Here is a 16,821-nt window from a genome sequence, read left to right on the forward strand (position 1 = left end):
CAACTGATCAAATCTTTTCTAATAGTGGCTTTAATCATATCTAATGCACTGTATTCTGGGTTATTAAGATTTCAAACAAAATCTCTGGAGTAGAGTTCCTATAAAATTGAGAGCACTAATGAACAGAAATTGTTAGAAACACACAATAAATTGATGTGGCTTGTGAATCTTACTTTTCTGGGAGGAAAAGTAATAGCTAACTCCTTTGAGCCTCTAAACTTTGATAGTTCATTCAGAGAATTTTTAATTGGCTATTGTAATGGTCCACATTAAGTTAGACAGAAAATAAAGTAGAGGTTTTGAAATAAAACAATCCAAGATGAAATCGGCAAGATCATTACCATGGTCATTAAAAGTCTCCAGATAAGATGGGGAGTGATGAGCAAACCGCAATGTTTGCCATCTGAGAAACAAGCTCACTTAGCTTGCTATGGTTCCCTACCTTTCCATGATGTCACAGAAGTAACATTTCTTTCCTCTCAAAATTGCCTTTCTGAAAAATACTCTGTGCCTAATTACTAAGGAACTGCTCATGCTCTAAACGTAATGCCAGCTGCAATGCTCTAAACGCAATGCCAGAGAGGCATGGGAAAATCCCGCTTGACTTCAATGTCAGTACTAGACACAAGGTTAGGACTAAGAAGGCCCCAGAGATTCTAATCAAACGTTCCGCGTTTGAGACTGGGGGAGCGGCCCCCATGCCCACACAGGTGGGCTCTCAAGGAGGAGGGCAGGGGATGGGCTGCCAGGCTCAGGGCGCTCCCTCCTCTGTACTCTCCATCCAAGGGCAGTGTCACTGATGTGTGCAATCTGCATGAAATGAGCTCTGTGAAACAACAGCCTGGGAATTAGGCCCCGAGATGAACAGAGCTAAGCTATTCCACCAAGAAAAATCACTCAGCTTATAATTACTCTAAATGTGGGAGGCTTCTACAATACCGTAAAGAGTAGACGGCTTTCTTTGAAGATATATAATTGCTGAGATAGCAAAGTCAACGTAAACCGTCAAAATTTAGTTTGAAAGACAAGATTTTGCTCTTACCTTTCTTCCTATGAAGAGCGCTGGTACTGAACTATCAAAGATTCCACTCTGATCCGGTGATGAAGCATAAAGTAAGGAGCACACGCTTGGCATGTGGAAGGCCCAAGTCTGAGTGCCCAAACTGCATGGTCTCTGATTTTAGCCCAGTGCCCCGAGCACTGTGAGAGAAGCTCTGGTGGCCCAGCACTCTGCACCTGAGCCGCAGTACACTGTCAAGCCTGATCACCGAACTATCTCCACGCAGAGGAGGGCAGAGCCTTGGAGTGGCCCCTAGGTCCACAAGAGTCCTGATTGGAAGGTCCTTAATATCTTAAAATTTGAAAAAAAAATGGAACCAGAGCAATAGCACAGCGAGTAGGGCAATGATCTGGCACAAAGTCAACTTGGGTTAGGTCCCCGGCATCCCAGATGATCCCCTGAGCCCACCACAAGTGATTCCTGAGCGTAGAGCCAGGAGGGAGCCCTAAGCACTACTGGGCATGGCCCCAGAACAAACAAACAAACCAAACTGAGGGTGGCTGTGCCATACCCAGTGATGCTGAGACCATACTCCCGGCTCTGTGCTCAGAGATCACTCTAAGTGGCAGGTGTTCAGGGAGAATACATGGGGTGCTGGGGATCAAACCTGGGGTTGGCTATGTGCAAGGCAGCGCCTGACCTGAGGTACTCTTCTCCAGTCCCTCCAAAAACCATGTAATTCAACTTTAATTTTCCTTACAATAAATTTGAGATTGTTATACAATTCCTGTTGTTTTCCACAGTTCTGTGAATTCAAGCATTCACTTAATTCTAGACACAACTGGGGACAGATGTAGAAGCACTCTACGGTTCCCCACCTTGCTGCCCTCAGAAGCCTGCCAGGGAGGTAAGTCGAATGAAATGAACACAGATTTGTGCCTACCACAGGCCATTCACTCCATAGCAACCTGCTGAGGTCATTTCCCACGTGGCCCACCTGCCATACTACAGGAAGGCAACTTCTCCCAAGGCCTCTGGCCTCGGCTGAATTGTCCTGGATCTGTGTTTATTTCTAAATCTGAGTACAGAGAATCAGGACATTCTGTTCATTCACAGTGAAATCTAAATAAGCAATGCCCATGAAATAAAAATGAAAAGAGAAGGAAAACTTTCAAAGATGTCTAGGGTAGATTAGCTGTGAGCAGAAAATCCCAAGGACAAGAACAGGAGGCAGCAGTAGATAAGAAGATAAGGAGAAAATAATTCAAAGATAAAATTTGTGCCTAATAAGCTGACAACTGACTTTAAGAGTTTTAGGATTTCTCTGGAAAATACTTAGGGCCAAATAACTTCCTGAGAAGTAGAGACCTAAACAAAGATGTCTTTAAAAATTATTATAAATGTACATTAAATGTACATTTACAGAAAAAAACTTAGAAAACACACGTGCTTATATAAAGAAGAAAATTTAAAAAGAAAAATATATATTCCATCAACTAGATGATAATTAGTACTAGTGCTTTGGAATGTTCTGATCTGTATGGCAATATTCTGGCATGTTCCCACTCAAAGGAAGTCTTCTCTAAGATTCAAACTTACATAGATATGTTATGTGCATTTTTGCAAACATATATTTATATATAAATGTGTAAGTGCACACCTGTGCACTAAGAAACATGCCAAGAGATAAACTGTCCAATTTTCTGTTGGTCTGTTAGCATTTTCAGGGTTTATGTAACAATCCTTTGTCACATGAAAGTACTATTCCTTTGCCACATATAGTCCCAATGATGATCCTATTTATTTTTTTAATTTTTAGGATGTTATTATTTTTTTTTTTGGCTTTTTGGGTCACAACCGGTGATGCACAGGGGTTACTCCTGGCTTTACACTCAGGAATTATTCCTGGCGGTGCTCAGGGGACCATATGGGATGTTGGGAATCGAACCCGGGTCAGCCGCGTGCAAGGCAAACGCCCTACCCGCTGTGCTATCACTCCAGCCCCTAGGATGTCATTTTAAATGTATTTAATTTTTAAAATACATTCACATAAATTTTCACTTTTAGGCAACTTCTATAGCTGTTACAAACTCAGACATTCTCCTACCCCATTTCTGAAATTAATACTCACATATGACTTCTAGATGCTTAGCATTATGTGTATCACCACTAACATACAACTAGTTGATCCACCAGAAACTTATTCTAGTACATGATAGCAAGGTTATTACTTGGGATTTGGGGGGTGAGTTTCAAGGTGATATATACACTTCCATCAAGGACTGCTATCAAATGGTCCAAGTCTATAGAAGCAGCTCTTAAACAGAGAATAAAGTATCTGATCTACCTCTGGAAACATGGGTAGAAAAATATGTGTCTGCACATAGCAGAGCTTCAAGAATATGCTCCACTCCTGTGGAATAGTAATTCCCTCTCCTCTCGGTCTGATGCAGTATCTAAGAGGTACAGCAACATGAAGAACCGGACACCGGACCAAACCTCAAAGGTTGCAGGGACTCAGATTAGGGAGGAAGCTCCCTGCATTGCAGAAGGAAGGCCGGCACTCACATAGAACTAAGACCTGTACTCCAGGCTTTGATCGACTACTTGCACATTCACGACAAGGCAAGAACTCCACCTCAGAAATAAAGCACCGAGGTTCAGGCTGCCACATGGATCAGATGCACGAGATCAGACAGATGGTGACTGCACCTCAGCTTCTGGCTACAGCAAGTCCCCGACCCTCTCCAGAGCTATGCTGCCTTTAATCAACAGTACCTCCAGGAAAACCCTGCAAGGTAGTGCTTCCTCTTACAGGATGACTGATCTGGATTATCGGTAACATTCCCTTGCCCGCCTAAAAGGCAAGAAGAAGCTGACTGAAACATCAGCAAAGTAAGACAGGTTTATCCCAGGAGCTACAGAAAGGGTCAGTCAAGGCTACGGGGGAGGGAGTTGAAGAGGCATCTGTTTAAAAAGGACAGTTGTGGGTCCATGGAAAAAAAGAGTGAAGATCAGGTTGTAAGGCAAATTGTGAAAAAGTCAGACAGGCTAAGATTGTGTGCGACAGCAGAAAATAGATGACTTCTCTGGTGACAAGGCCATAGGGTTCCAGAGCACAGGGCCAGGAGCCAGCCCAGAACGCCAGTTGGTGTGGCACCAACCCCAAATTTAATTTAATTTACAGGAAAGAAAGGGTGATATGGAGATGACAGTCATGAGGGGTCTTGTGGGTCATCTGACAGGATATCAAGGGAACACAGGAAAAGAGCATCAACCTGGGGTTTCTCTTTGCCTGGGGTCCTGAGAGGGTCTAAGGGAGTCTGAAGGATCTGATAGAAGAGCCTAGCCAGACTCCAGCTGACAGCTGCCATCACCCTGCTGCATCACCAGGTCAAGCCCACTCTCTGCCAGTTACCACCACAGCCAGTTTACAGGGAATTATAAACCAGGTGACACCATCATAAATCCAGCCATTGGCAAACAGGGGCCTAAGGTCAGTCCCAGAGCATGAGCTGCTGAAATGAGGTGCAAAGGCCAAGATCCAGCAAGATAAACTGGAGATAAGCAGATGAGCCAGGCGACCCTCGGACTGAGTTCCATACCCGCAGCGACTGGTACTTCTGAGTCACTTTCCCACTCGGAGTTTCCCAGAGCAGAGAGACAAGTAAGGTAGTACTAAGTTTGGGAACTCTTTCCCTGAAATAACTGATTTCTTTCATTTCCCCTAGGAACAGCGAGTTTAGGCCAGTCTGGAGCAGGAGCTGAAGAGACTCCTGACTGAAAGCTTGTTGTGGAGCACCCACTACATCCTCCCTCAGGACCGTTCCCTAAGTCTCTCTCAGAGAAAGGCATGTGCTGAGCCTGCACCAAGAAACCCTCCTAAGACCCCCCCTAGAGGAACAAGCAGAGGCAGGCACTGCGGCAGCACCTTTATGCTGGGGGATTCCATGCGGTGGCACTCCCCACCCAGGGCACTGGGGGGGATGCCTGCCTGTGAAGTCGCAGCCATCAAAAGGGATGGCTGGAGCTTGAGAGTTGGTCTCCCCTCACCTCTGAGGGAGACGCCCCGGGGGGTAGAGCAGGAGAGCGGTGTCAAGGCACAGACTGAGCTCAGTGTGACCCCCTGACCCCAGACTGACAGAAGAGCAAAGCTGGGCACTGGCATTTCTGTGAACATGTTACACGAATGCTGCTCGGAGTCAGATAACAAAAGCCTCGCTCTGACAGGACAGAAATAAGGATGTGCCCGTTTTGATAAAAATATGATTAAATTTAAAGAGCAGCCAAAAGAAAAAAGAAAAAAAAACATTAGTTCAGAGGAAAAATGGAGGTGAGACTCTTTCTTTTCAACACGTATTTGAGTTCTATGTGCCAGTCACTGTATCTAATACAGAAAAAAGTAAATGAGAGAAAAACATGCCATCACTAATGACATCATGGGAGTTCGTGGTTTCAAAGGACAGCTTTGCAGCCTGCAGTGAGGTCAAAGGAATCAGGAAGATGCTCTGAAGTGAGTCAGAGGGTTTACTCCCAGATTAGACCATAGGTCAACAAGTGCAGAGTCATTTGTATGTCTGATAAAACCCTTTCAAGGAACTCCAAAACTGTGAAAGTGTCCCATGCTTTAACTTGGTGAGCAAACTCTATTGCAAACCAAGTGGATTCTTATTTCTTGCAAGCAACAGAATTGAAGAACAACAATATTAAGCTGTAACTGACTGTTAAGGAACTGTTTTGAATGATAAAAACCCTGGAGAATTTTTGACAAATGAATCAGATAGATTAAAAAAATGTTATTACCATAACAAATCTCCATTTCCTATCTCTTACGTACATGAATCCACGAAAGCAAAGGATTTGATGATGCATCATGCTTCAGTCCAATAAGTCCAATATTCACTAGAGCATCTCCACAATATTTTTTTAAAAATATTTACTTTTTTTTTAAACTGTCACTGTCCACTGTCCTCCCGTTGTTCATCGATTTGCTCGAGTGGGCCCAGTAACGTCTCCATTGGAGACTTTGTTGTTACTGTGTTTGGCATATTGAATACATCACGGGTAGCTTGCCAGGCTCTCCGAGAGGGGCGGAGGAATCGAACTCGGGTTGGCCATGTTGGCTGCGTGCAAGGCAAACGCCCTGCCACTGTGCTATCGCTCCAGCCCAACATTCATTCAAATTTTAATGGTTGTATTGTTTGGATTCATGCGTGAGGCTCGTCTGAACGTGTGTAGAGCAGTCCCAAGTATGGCTGTGGCTGGGCTCCGGAGGTCTTCAGCTGCTGGGGCTGTGCTCGGGGCGGGGAGGGAAACTCAACCCGCCCCCCTCCAAGGGGCCCCGGTGAGGACAGCCAGGCACGGGGGCAGGAGACAAGACCTCTTTTTGTCTAGTGCTCACTCTTGGAGAACCCGACAGGGTATCCTGCCTGCACAGCAGAGTCTGGCAAGCTCCCCGTGGCATATTCGATATGCCAAAACCCAGCAAAAATGATGGGTCTCATTCCCCTCACTGTGAAGGAGCCTCCAATGTGGCACTTGCTAAAATCTCAGGGCTAGGACAAATGGAGACGTTACTGGTGCCTGCTTGAGGAAATCGATGAACAACAGGATGACAGTGATACAGTGATTGTTTGGATCAACTGAGTTCTTAAGACTAATAAGGATCCTGAATCTTCCCTCCCCCCTTGAGGAGTGGGGGTTGGGGGGAGGGAGTAGAGGGCATACCTGCTGATGCTCAGGGATTACTCCTAGCTCTTCGCCACACCCAAGACAACTACACAATGTCAAGGCAGCCCCTGTCTGAGGTCCCCACCCTCATTTTATCCCCAACCCTCTGAGTAACTTTGATATCTGTTCAGTGACTCTCACACTAGGAAATTTTGTAGCAACTTCTCATTTCCATGAAGATATGACTGAGACAGTAGTGAAGCTGGCTGTGGACAGAATGTTCCTAACTTCAGGTGGCTGGAGAAGGCTTAGGAAGGTAAGAACTCCTTTAAAACTCTATTATGTTCAAGTTTCGGGTCTCCTGAACATTCAGAAGGAGGCTCCAAGTCCACGCTAAATCTCTTTGACATGCAAAGGGAAAAGAAATATAAGTCAGGAAACACCTAGCAGGTCGCAGCTTGGAAGAGACGGAGGATGAAAGTGAGCTGGGGATACGGGCTTGGTGTGGGCCGCAGCATCACAGCCCACAATCCTGAGAGTAGCTTGAGGCTTTCTCGAGGGCCAGGAGGGTGGGGAAGGGGGAATGGGAGGAGAGTGAGGACGCGAGCTTCCTGGGACCTTGGCCAGATTGCCCTGAACCATTTAGGAAGCGGCCAAGAAAGCCAAGTCAGTCTTGGAGGACTTCTTAAAAGAGGAGGTACAGGTGGAGGCGTAAGATCAAAAGCTGGTTCCACTGGAATCCCAGAGGAAAGGCAGGCAGCAGGCAGAAAGTGAAAGAGGGAACGAACCTGATGAAAATAAGCTCTTGGAGACCACCCGGAACACCTGGACCACCCAGGCCATGGTCTGGAACTGGGAAGCCTGCAGGCAGGCCTGCAAGGGCCACTGGGTTAGAAAGTGCAGGACAGGGACAGAAGATCTTCCTGAAGGCTGATGTTCCAGAACATGGGTGCTGTTCTCCAGGGCGCCTGCAGGAACGGGGCGGGGGCAGCCGAGTCCACCCCCACAAGCTACCAAACAAAGAGCATGTGCAGGACTGGGGAGAGAGAGCGGGACCACGAAGGTATGAGTGATTAAAAAAAAGGAAAAGAAAGAAAAGAAACACCTGGTAACTGAACGCAACACCAAACATTTGAGGGATGGGAAGGCAGGAGCCAGCAGACAGAGCTTATTCTGAGGAAGGAAAGAGGGTGAGGGGTAGGCAGAGAAAGAAGCAGCAAGGCAGATGATGCAGGGCTGGGGTAGAAGGCAGCATCTCCCCTGCACATCAGCTCTGACCCAGACTACTGGAGAAACCAATCACCATGAGGAGATCGTCCTGCCAGGACACGCTCTGTCCAGTACTGTGCAGAGAAGGCCCAGTCAGGACGCCAGGGGCTAGTGCTTTCGTGGACTTCTGACCAAGGCAGAGAACAGGTCAGTGAATTATCTGTGTGTGACAACCTGATTCCCAAGAGAGGGAGGTAAAGGAAGTCTGCGTGCTTAAAACCTCAGCTCATACCAACAGCGACAGGAGTAGGCGAGGGCCTGCAAGGCTGAACTGCTCTACTGCCATCAGGAGGCGCAGCAGCGGAATGATGCTCATCCCTGTGAGGAGTGATCACAATCAGATCAAGGGCTGGCTTGGTCATTTCTGCTATTCTCAGCCATCCAGGCCCAACACATCCTTGTGCCTGGCAAGACAGAGCACAAGTGATACAAGATTATCACATGTTTTGGTTCTGTCTAGAAGCCAACTGGCAATGAGGAGGAATTAATTTTAAATACCACAATCTGGTTCAGACCACGAGGAAAGCTAATACTGAAGCACACTGGAGGCCCACTCAAACCAGCCAGAGTGCTCCAGAATAACGTCAGGGGCAATGAGAGCAGAAACAAGGCTTGGAGACTAAAGAAATGAGCTGTGCAGAAATGGAAAGGAAACTCAAGGTAAATGTACAGGAACACAAGGTCATGTGGCACACTAGGAACTGCTGGGGATTCACTGTGACTCAAGGACTGCAAAAGGACAGAGGCAGGCAGAGACTGGACCACACATGACTCTAAAACATGCTACGGCATCTGGAATTTAATTCTAAGGCAACAGGGAAGCCATTAAATTAGCTTGGGCAAGCAAGCGACATAATCTGATCTGACTGTGCTTCTGGCACAGGGGGCTGGTCAAAGGCCAGTCTGGAGACCTCTGTGGCAATCCAAATGAACAATTACATGTCTCAACTCATCTGGCACAATGGGAATGGGAGAGATTAGTCAGATTCGTGGGACTATAAAAAAGGTAAAAATTAATATACCTTGGATTTCCTGGGTGGAATAGTATTCTGCTAAATCTGTAACCGCTGTTTCAAAAAAAGGGAAAAAAAGGTAATTGTGCTCTAATTTTGTAGCAGATGCCAATGTCTGTGGTGCAACACTCTCTATCATAGCAATTTCAATCTCCCAGTATGATGTCATTAACTTGGAGCTGGGAAGTCATGTGTGTGACAGCAAATCAGGCTGGGGCCATTCCAGTACCATGGTCAGGGTGTGAAAATTGGGAAATGGGAAGAACCTAGAAAATTCAAGGCCTTTCCCTGTGGGAGGAATCAGAGAGATCTGGAAAAGTAGGTTGACTAAAGTGACAAAGTTCTTTTTTGGGACATTATGAGAGGAACCTAGGTACTGCATGGTAAAAAAAAGCTGGGTAGGTGGGTTTGAACAGGTACAGAGCAATCTGGATCGACATTACAGTTGATGTGGAACCTTTGAGGAATTGTGTGCAGATCAAAAAGGAAAAGTAGCCTAGAAAGTGCTAACATAAAGGAATAAATAGAGAAATGGGTATTATGATGTCTGAGAAAAACCTGAGAGAGGGAGCCAGAGAGACAAAGTAGTGAGCAAATGTTTGCCTTGCCAGCAGCAGATCCAGGATGAATCCCCGGCACCACATACAGCACCCAGAGCACCCCCAATAGTGATCTGAGTCCAGAGCCAGGAGTAAGCCCTGAGCACAGCTGTATGTGGCCCCCAAAACAAACACAAACGTGTATGCAATAAAAATAATTTTTAAGTAATTTTTTTTAAAAGGAGGATGAGTGAGAATTTTATTCCTAACCAATTCCCCAAATCAGTTAGTTCTCCGGTAACCAATTCACCAAAGAATTCATTTAATTAACTTACCAAATATACTTATCTACAAATCTGTTTATTTTCATTATTTATGAAGTAACTGCTCATTAACCAGACTGGTTTCTGGCAAACCAGCCAGAAATAAGGCATTTAACGAGCGAGGAAACACACATGCATGCACATACGCAACGGTTGAGGTGGTGGGAGCAGGAAAATGAATGGACAGAGAAAAGAGAAGCTTAGGCAAGAGAGTACTATACACCTGGGGACACCCGTGGGAGAGGGGTAGGAATTTTCTTTTTCTTGTTTTAAGCTGTGAGACCCAAGTAGGGTTACAGGCGGAATGGAACTAAGAGTCAGAGTAACAGATACCTAATGTTTCAGAAGAGAATGGGGGATGAGATCTGTAGTAAAGAGGAAAAGGGAAGTGATATTCTTGCACTAATTTTTGGCAGTTAGCTAGAACCATTAAGTTATGAGTCATCTACTCAAAGACTATCATGAAATTCTATGTGACTGGTTAAAAACTGGTTAGTAACACTAGACTGTAACCTGAGTTTTTATGAAGCAAAAAGTAAACCTAGAAGTATATTAAGAATAGAACTTGTTTTCCCAGTACTAGTATTAAATATGAAATCGCTTCCTTTTTATTTTTCATTATCCCAAACTACTACTCAGTCACTTTTCTTCCTCTAAAGTAACTTATACCGCCCTAGATTACTAGCACTGATCTTCTCAATACTCCGTAACAAAGGAAAAAAATATTGTTTTTTCATCCAATATATTAGATAGTAGATATCACAAGTATCTGATATCTACAATTATTCTTACTCTTAGAAACTTCCATTTTAATAAATGCTCAAAATTCTATTAAATTAAGCCAATGGCCTATTTAGCATTATCAAAATTGTTACCTGCCATTACTGAGGAGTTATTGATTCTTATAAATAAACTTATTATCTTAATTATATTTCCTAATTGACCTCAGATCTTCTCAAAAAAAGAGCTCAGCAATTTGCCGAAAATAGCCATCCTGAATTCCAGCAATGTCATGTGAGACATCCTGGCCACTACATCATCATTTAACAAATCTCACTGCTACACTCTTCTATAGGAATCTGTTGAAGAAGACTGTTGTTCACTGCACTATATAGGTTTTATTATCTCATTTGTAGCCAGGGCCAGGAAATACCAAGATAGGCCAGGGATGAAGTGAGAAAAAACCTTGAAACTAATTCAACACACAACTGGTAGGTCATAGTACAAACTGGTCATCAGAAGCTTGGCAAAAAAGAAAACACTTACCCTTAATGTACATGTTTAATTTGCTTCTAAGTGGACAACAGAGACAGTGATGCTTGTATAAAATTACATTCTGCTTTCTTTTACAATCACATAATGTCTATAACTAAGCATTTCTCTGACATTTTGAGAATTTATGCTAACATCAATTCTTGAAGAAAAATTTCTGCCTCTCAGAGTACAAACTATTAATCCAGTTAATTGGCAAAAGAGAATAGTTTCTTCAAACCAAAATATGAAAAGTTGAAATATGAAGGGAAAAATACCAAGGGAACTAGCATCAATCTATTTGGGACTATCCTAGTTAACTTGGAAAATCAAACCTTGTGGAAAAACCAAGATTTACAACAATTTTTTTTATAAAAATTTAAATGAAACAGTTAACCTACCGTCTGTCTGAGATTTACTGAGGAATATTGTGCTCGCCCGAGGATGATCTGAAGGATTGAATTCCATGTTCAAATCTTTAAGAAAAAGAAAAAGAAAATCCATGAAAATCCAACTGCTAAGCAAAAGGAAGTTGATTAATTTTCATTTTTCTTCAACCTTAGACTGGTAATACATTAAAGAATTCTGAAGCTAAAAGTTAATATCGTCCAGGATCACTCGACAACACTATACCCATTATTTACCCATTATTTACCCATTATTTAGGGGGAAAAAAAAGGTCAGTTATAAAAACTAGACACCTGGCTGGAGGTCTATTAATGTAAAACTCCATTTTCTCTGTGAAACTCTGCTTTGTACCCAAGACTACAAAACAGCAGGACAGCATCTCAACAGGCAATTAAGGAGAGTTATGTGCTATTACAGATTCATCTAAACTACAGTTAAGTGAGTAGTGTTCCTTTTTAAAAGTGACTGAACGGTAAAATAGACTGTCACTACTGTTTGGCCACATCAGCACCCACCTATTCTGCTTAACTGGTTTGTTGTTCCCTGCCCCCCCCCCCCACCCAAGGGCAAAACTTAACCTTAGAGAATGATTTCTTAAACTTTTCCTTGGGCAACTCCTGAGCAAAAGTTGTCAGAAACCCGTCAGATTCACTGCATGCTTGATTTCTGCATTATTGTTTGGTAGCTGCGCATCATTCATACACCTTCCACTGGTGCTGTTGCTCTGCATCCCCACATTCAGTTAGACCACAGGTGAACCCACAGTTTAAGGGTAAGACTCGTTAAGACCATAAAACCCGATTTTACTTGCCCATTCACTTTCTTTCTTTAAAAAAAAAAAATTCTGAATGGACATACGATGATTTCTCTAACTCAAATACACACCATAAGGGAAAATTTAAAAAATCATATTCCAGCTCCAAGAAACCAGCTCCACAGGCAATAGCAGCTCCCCACCTCACTGGTCCCAGTCAGCTGGTCACTGCAGCCGAGCGCACCTTCCCAAGAACCTGGCAGAGAGTCACCTCAGCTGACACTTAGGCCCGTTCCTCACCTCTGGGCCTTCCATCACAGCGGGTATTTGGTTTTATAATAAACAACTTAGAATCCCATTACAGAAGAGCTCTTCTAGTTTAAAAAAGAAATCATTCCAGAAGGTTAAGTGAAATGAAAGAATGAAACGGGGTAGATGAGGAAAGACTATTTGATGGAAAGTTGGGAAGATTTTCAAATAAGCTACAGCTGCAATGCAAGGGATTCTCTGGGTTGAATCATTTCAATACCTTTGCAAAGAAACTTAATACCAATTACAACAGATGGTATCTGTCCTTCTCTTTAATAGTCAATATCAAGTCAAAGATATAAAGTTCAAGAAAAGCAAAGATGACTCTACACACACACACACAAACACAAACAATAAAGGTAGCACCTAATTACTCATACACAGATTTTTCCTCAGCAAACTGCTGAAGCCAGCAATTTTTCCTACATCTGTCAATGGTTTACTGGACTATAGCTCCTGATCTCTCACTGGTTGCCTGATTAAATACATATTGAGTAAATTATCTGAATTATCTGGCCCTTCTTCTATTCATATATAACAGTTTTTCTCCAGGGCATGTTCGTGTTCCCTGGAGGTGCTCTGCAGCTTTCTCGGCCGTGGTTGCTGGATCCTCTCCAGCATCAGAGGATGCCCACAGCTCTCCCAGCGTTAGAGGATGCTCACAGCTCTCCCAGCGTCAAAGGATGCTCACAGGCAGGCACCAAGATGAGTCTCCCACTAGCACTGTCCACATGGTACAGGAACTCTTGACATAAAATGATCAGAGCAGAGGTGTCCCAGTTCTCTGTGGGCCGCCATCCTGTCCTACATCACACACTTTCGGATGACAACAGCCACCCTGGCTCCTGCGCACATCAATCAGGCCATTGGAATCACATCTTGCGTTTCCCCTACTGAGAGAGGAGGGAGCAAGGTCATAGTGTGTTTCCTCTACAGCCAAGTCATAATTCTAGGCCTGCACACAATGTTCCCTATGTCACAGGTGGTGACAGGCCAGGAAGGCTTCCCCTCTATCCAGTCCAAGGAAGCAGAGCAAGGATTGAGGAGTTCAGGGAAGACTTCAGGGAAGCTGTACAGCCACAGTGTGTCTAAGGGGGCTGGGAAAGGGAAGTGTGTAGCTGGTGAGAAGAGAACTTGGACCAGAACTTGGTCCTGGAATTTCACGGTGAATTCATGTGGAATCCCGCAATAGGGAGCTTTCCCACTATCCAGGCTAACCCAGACCTAATCTCAGATGCTATATGTGTCCAAAGGATTCAAGAGTGAGATAGGAGAGACACACTGTTTACAGAGGAAAATTTAGAGTTTAAAAGTGAATTTGTTTTTGTTTTTTATAAAAAGGTTTCTCAAGTTCTCCCTGAATTTTATATCTAGATCGTGGGTAAGAAGCCAGAAAGTTTCCATACAAAGAAAAATCAAGGCTTTCTCAGCTTTTGGACTTAGCGTCTATAGTACTAAAAAAAAAAAAAAATCAAAGATGATCAAGTAATTTTTATTTGAATGTATGTTCAAATGTGTATTTGTACTACAAAGCAATATGCACAGGAGCTTCCAAAACATTAACTAGAATAAAAATTTTAACACAACCAGGTATACAAACTTGTTCTAACTTTGAGGACGTAATTCTCCTCAGTAAGCCTTATGTGAAAGAAGCTCAGCCACAATCTGGCTTGTCTGAAATTGTCTTATATATGCAAAATGGCCAAGAACCAGGAACTTCTAGGTGTTTCATTATGATTTAAGTTTAAAATCCCAGTTCCAGCTCTTTAAAGGTATAATAACATATACGCTGATGAAGAACTTTTAACTTCTGGAGAACTAAACATAAAGAGGTGTATTCACAAACCAGGAAAAATAAGCCTGATGTATTATTCCAATCTTCATGCCTAAACGCTACAAAGTGGCTATTTTTCTTTTATTAAGGTGGCATACCCAGGGATATGGGGGAGAGGGGTGGGCATAGGCAGCTGGGAGTGGGAGGTGATCACCTGAGCTACAGTCCTTCCTGACCCTCAGTTTTGACTTTTCCCTCCTGATCTCATCAAACTCTTGAAGTACCTGATGGGCTAAATTAACCAGAAGAAGTAATAATATAAAATTTAAGTATTTACTTTTTCTCCCACCCCCCACCCCAGCCTAGAACTAGGCAGGGAAAGCACCCAGTGCCCTGAGGCCATGTGCCCTGAGGGAAGAAATCTACCAATGAGCTACAGCCCCAGTCCCTATGAAGTTACATACCTGGATGTCATTTTGGGGGGTATTTATTTTTTGGGGGGTGGCACACCTGACATGCTTACTACTCTGTGCTCAGAAATTACTTCTAGTGGGGTTTGGGGGTCCATATGGGATGCCAGAATTGAACCTAGGTTAGCCACGTTTCCCACTGTACCATCTCTCCAGCCCACTGAGAATCAATTTTGAGAGATCACTATCCTTACTGGAAAGAGTAAAGGATACTCCAACTGAATAAACACTCCACTGTAGGCCCAGAGAAAAGGCCTCCGGAGATGAAGTGGTTAGTGAAACCTCACAGGGGTCAATGGTTCTACAGCTAGGAAGGGTAAGTTAGCACATGACCAGAGTCTGGGATGAACACAGAGAAGCGGGAAATGCAGCTTTTTCTACACAAACTTGTGACTGAGTTGTTGAGACAAAAAAAAAAAAATAGGATGCCAACAGAACACAGGACCAAGGACCAAAGAGACAAGGCATTTGCTTTATACATGGCAGACCCGGGTTCAAGTCCCATCACCACATATGTTCCCTCAAGCATCACCAAGAGTGACCCAACATCCCCCTCACACCCATCCCCCAAAAAGAGGTAACACAGGGCCAGGGACAAAGAGAGAGTTCAGGCCTTCATGTGGTCGCCAGGAATGTGGCTACCATGGATCCCTATTACTGCCGCTGATCCTCTAGGCACCTACCCCATCACCACTCCAATAAAAAAAAATTTTTTAAGCCTCTAAGACATACTAGAATAATGAAGAATGAAACATCTGAGTAAGTCCTATAAGAAAAAGACTAATGTGCTTACACAAAACAGTTTAACCAAATCATTGGACTCTTAAGAGTCAGGAGTCCCGCCTCCACACCACTGTATGCCGGGTATTGCCTTCAGTCCTATTTAATATCAAAAGGCTACTTGAAAACAGCCACCATCTCTGTCTTTATCTTCCTCATTATCTATACGAGCTTTTTCAACAATAATACATTCTTGATTTCAAAGAGCTATGCCAACTAAAGGCAGAAGATGTGTTCAGACTTCAAAATGTACCATATGAAATTTCTACCATAATTTTCCTCTTAATTACATTGTCATCAGATAAGATAGTATTGTACTGACAGTCATGAGCATGCATACTGGGAGGTTTCTCAAGGCCAGTCCAAACCTGTCATAATTATTCTATAATTACTGAGCATGTTCTAGGTGCAAAGTACTCTTGAGTTCCACATACTGGGAATACAGAAGTAAACAAAGCAATCAAATTCCTGCTCTAAAAGAACACCTTTCAAAGCTTAAAAGTTTAAAGTACCATGGAAAAAGGAAAAGAAAGAAAATGCATTCAAGAATAGTCTGACAGATATCTTAAAACCCACATTCAAAAAACTATATATCAACCAACCAAAGACCTTAAGCTCTCAAAACAAACACTAAACTTGAGACACTGAAGATGGGATCGAATCATTATTACAGATATACAGTTCTTTAAGATGTCCTATCTAGAAATTGTGTAAAAACTTCAGTGTACCATACTCCAGACACAGATTCTCCTAAGAAAAATGACAAAAAAATCAAAGACAAAATGACTAAGTTTTGAGATCATAATACTTTAGAAAGAAAAGGATTTTAAGAAATGTTAAAGAAAAAAAGTTAAAGTAGGGCTGACCTGAACCTAATATTGAGAAAGTACTGTGAGCCACTACTTCTTCATGATGATACTACTAAGAAAGAGAAAAAAGAGATCAGGCATTGGGTAAAGCACTAGGCTTGCACATGGCCTGGGCTTAGCCCCTGGCACTAGTTATGATCCCCTGAGCCCCACCATGAGTAATCTCTAAGCACAGAACCAGAAGTAAGCCTGAGCACAGTCAGATGTAGCCCAAAACTAAAAGAAAAAAGAAACAAATAAAAATATTAACAAGAATTTTAAGAACATCCTGAATTCTAAGAATTCAATTCAAAGAATTCATTCTAAGAATCTACTGCTAGACTTCCAGGTGATAATGAAAATACACTCGGTTAACACTGTTTTCAGAACATCAGGATTTCTTCATTTCCAAA

At 43.2% G+C, this 16,821-nt stretch overlaps 1 protein-coding gene across 1 annotated transcript in view; it reads right to left on the bottom strand.

Annotated features, from left to right (window-relative positions):
- Nucleotides 1-16,821, bottom strand: part of CCNY (cyclin Y) — a 175,769-nt gene that overhangs the window by 53,723 nt on the left and 105,225 nt on the right. Inside the window, exon 2 of the mRNA XM_056132607.1 lies at nucleotides 11,467-11,541. Within this exon, the coding sequence (XP_055988582.1) occupies nucleotides 11,467-11,541 (75 nt within the window). The remainder of the gene's footprint in view (nucleotides 1-11,466; nucleotides 11,542-16,821) is intronic.

The sequence above is a fragment of the Sorex fumeus genome, unplaced genomic scaffold (genome assembly GCF_029834395.1).
Source record: "Sorex fumeus unplaced genomic scaffold, SorFum_2.1 ptg000007l, whole genome shotgun sequence".
Classification (NCBI taxonomy): domain Eukaryota; kingdom Metazoa; phylum Chordata; class Mammalia; order Eulipotyphla; family Soricidae; genus Sorex; species Sorex fumeus.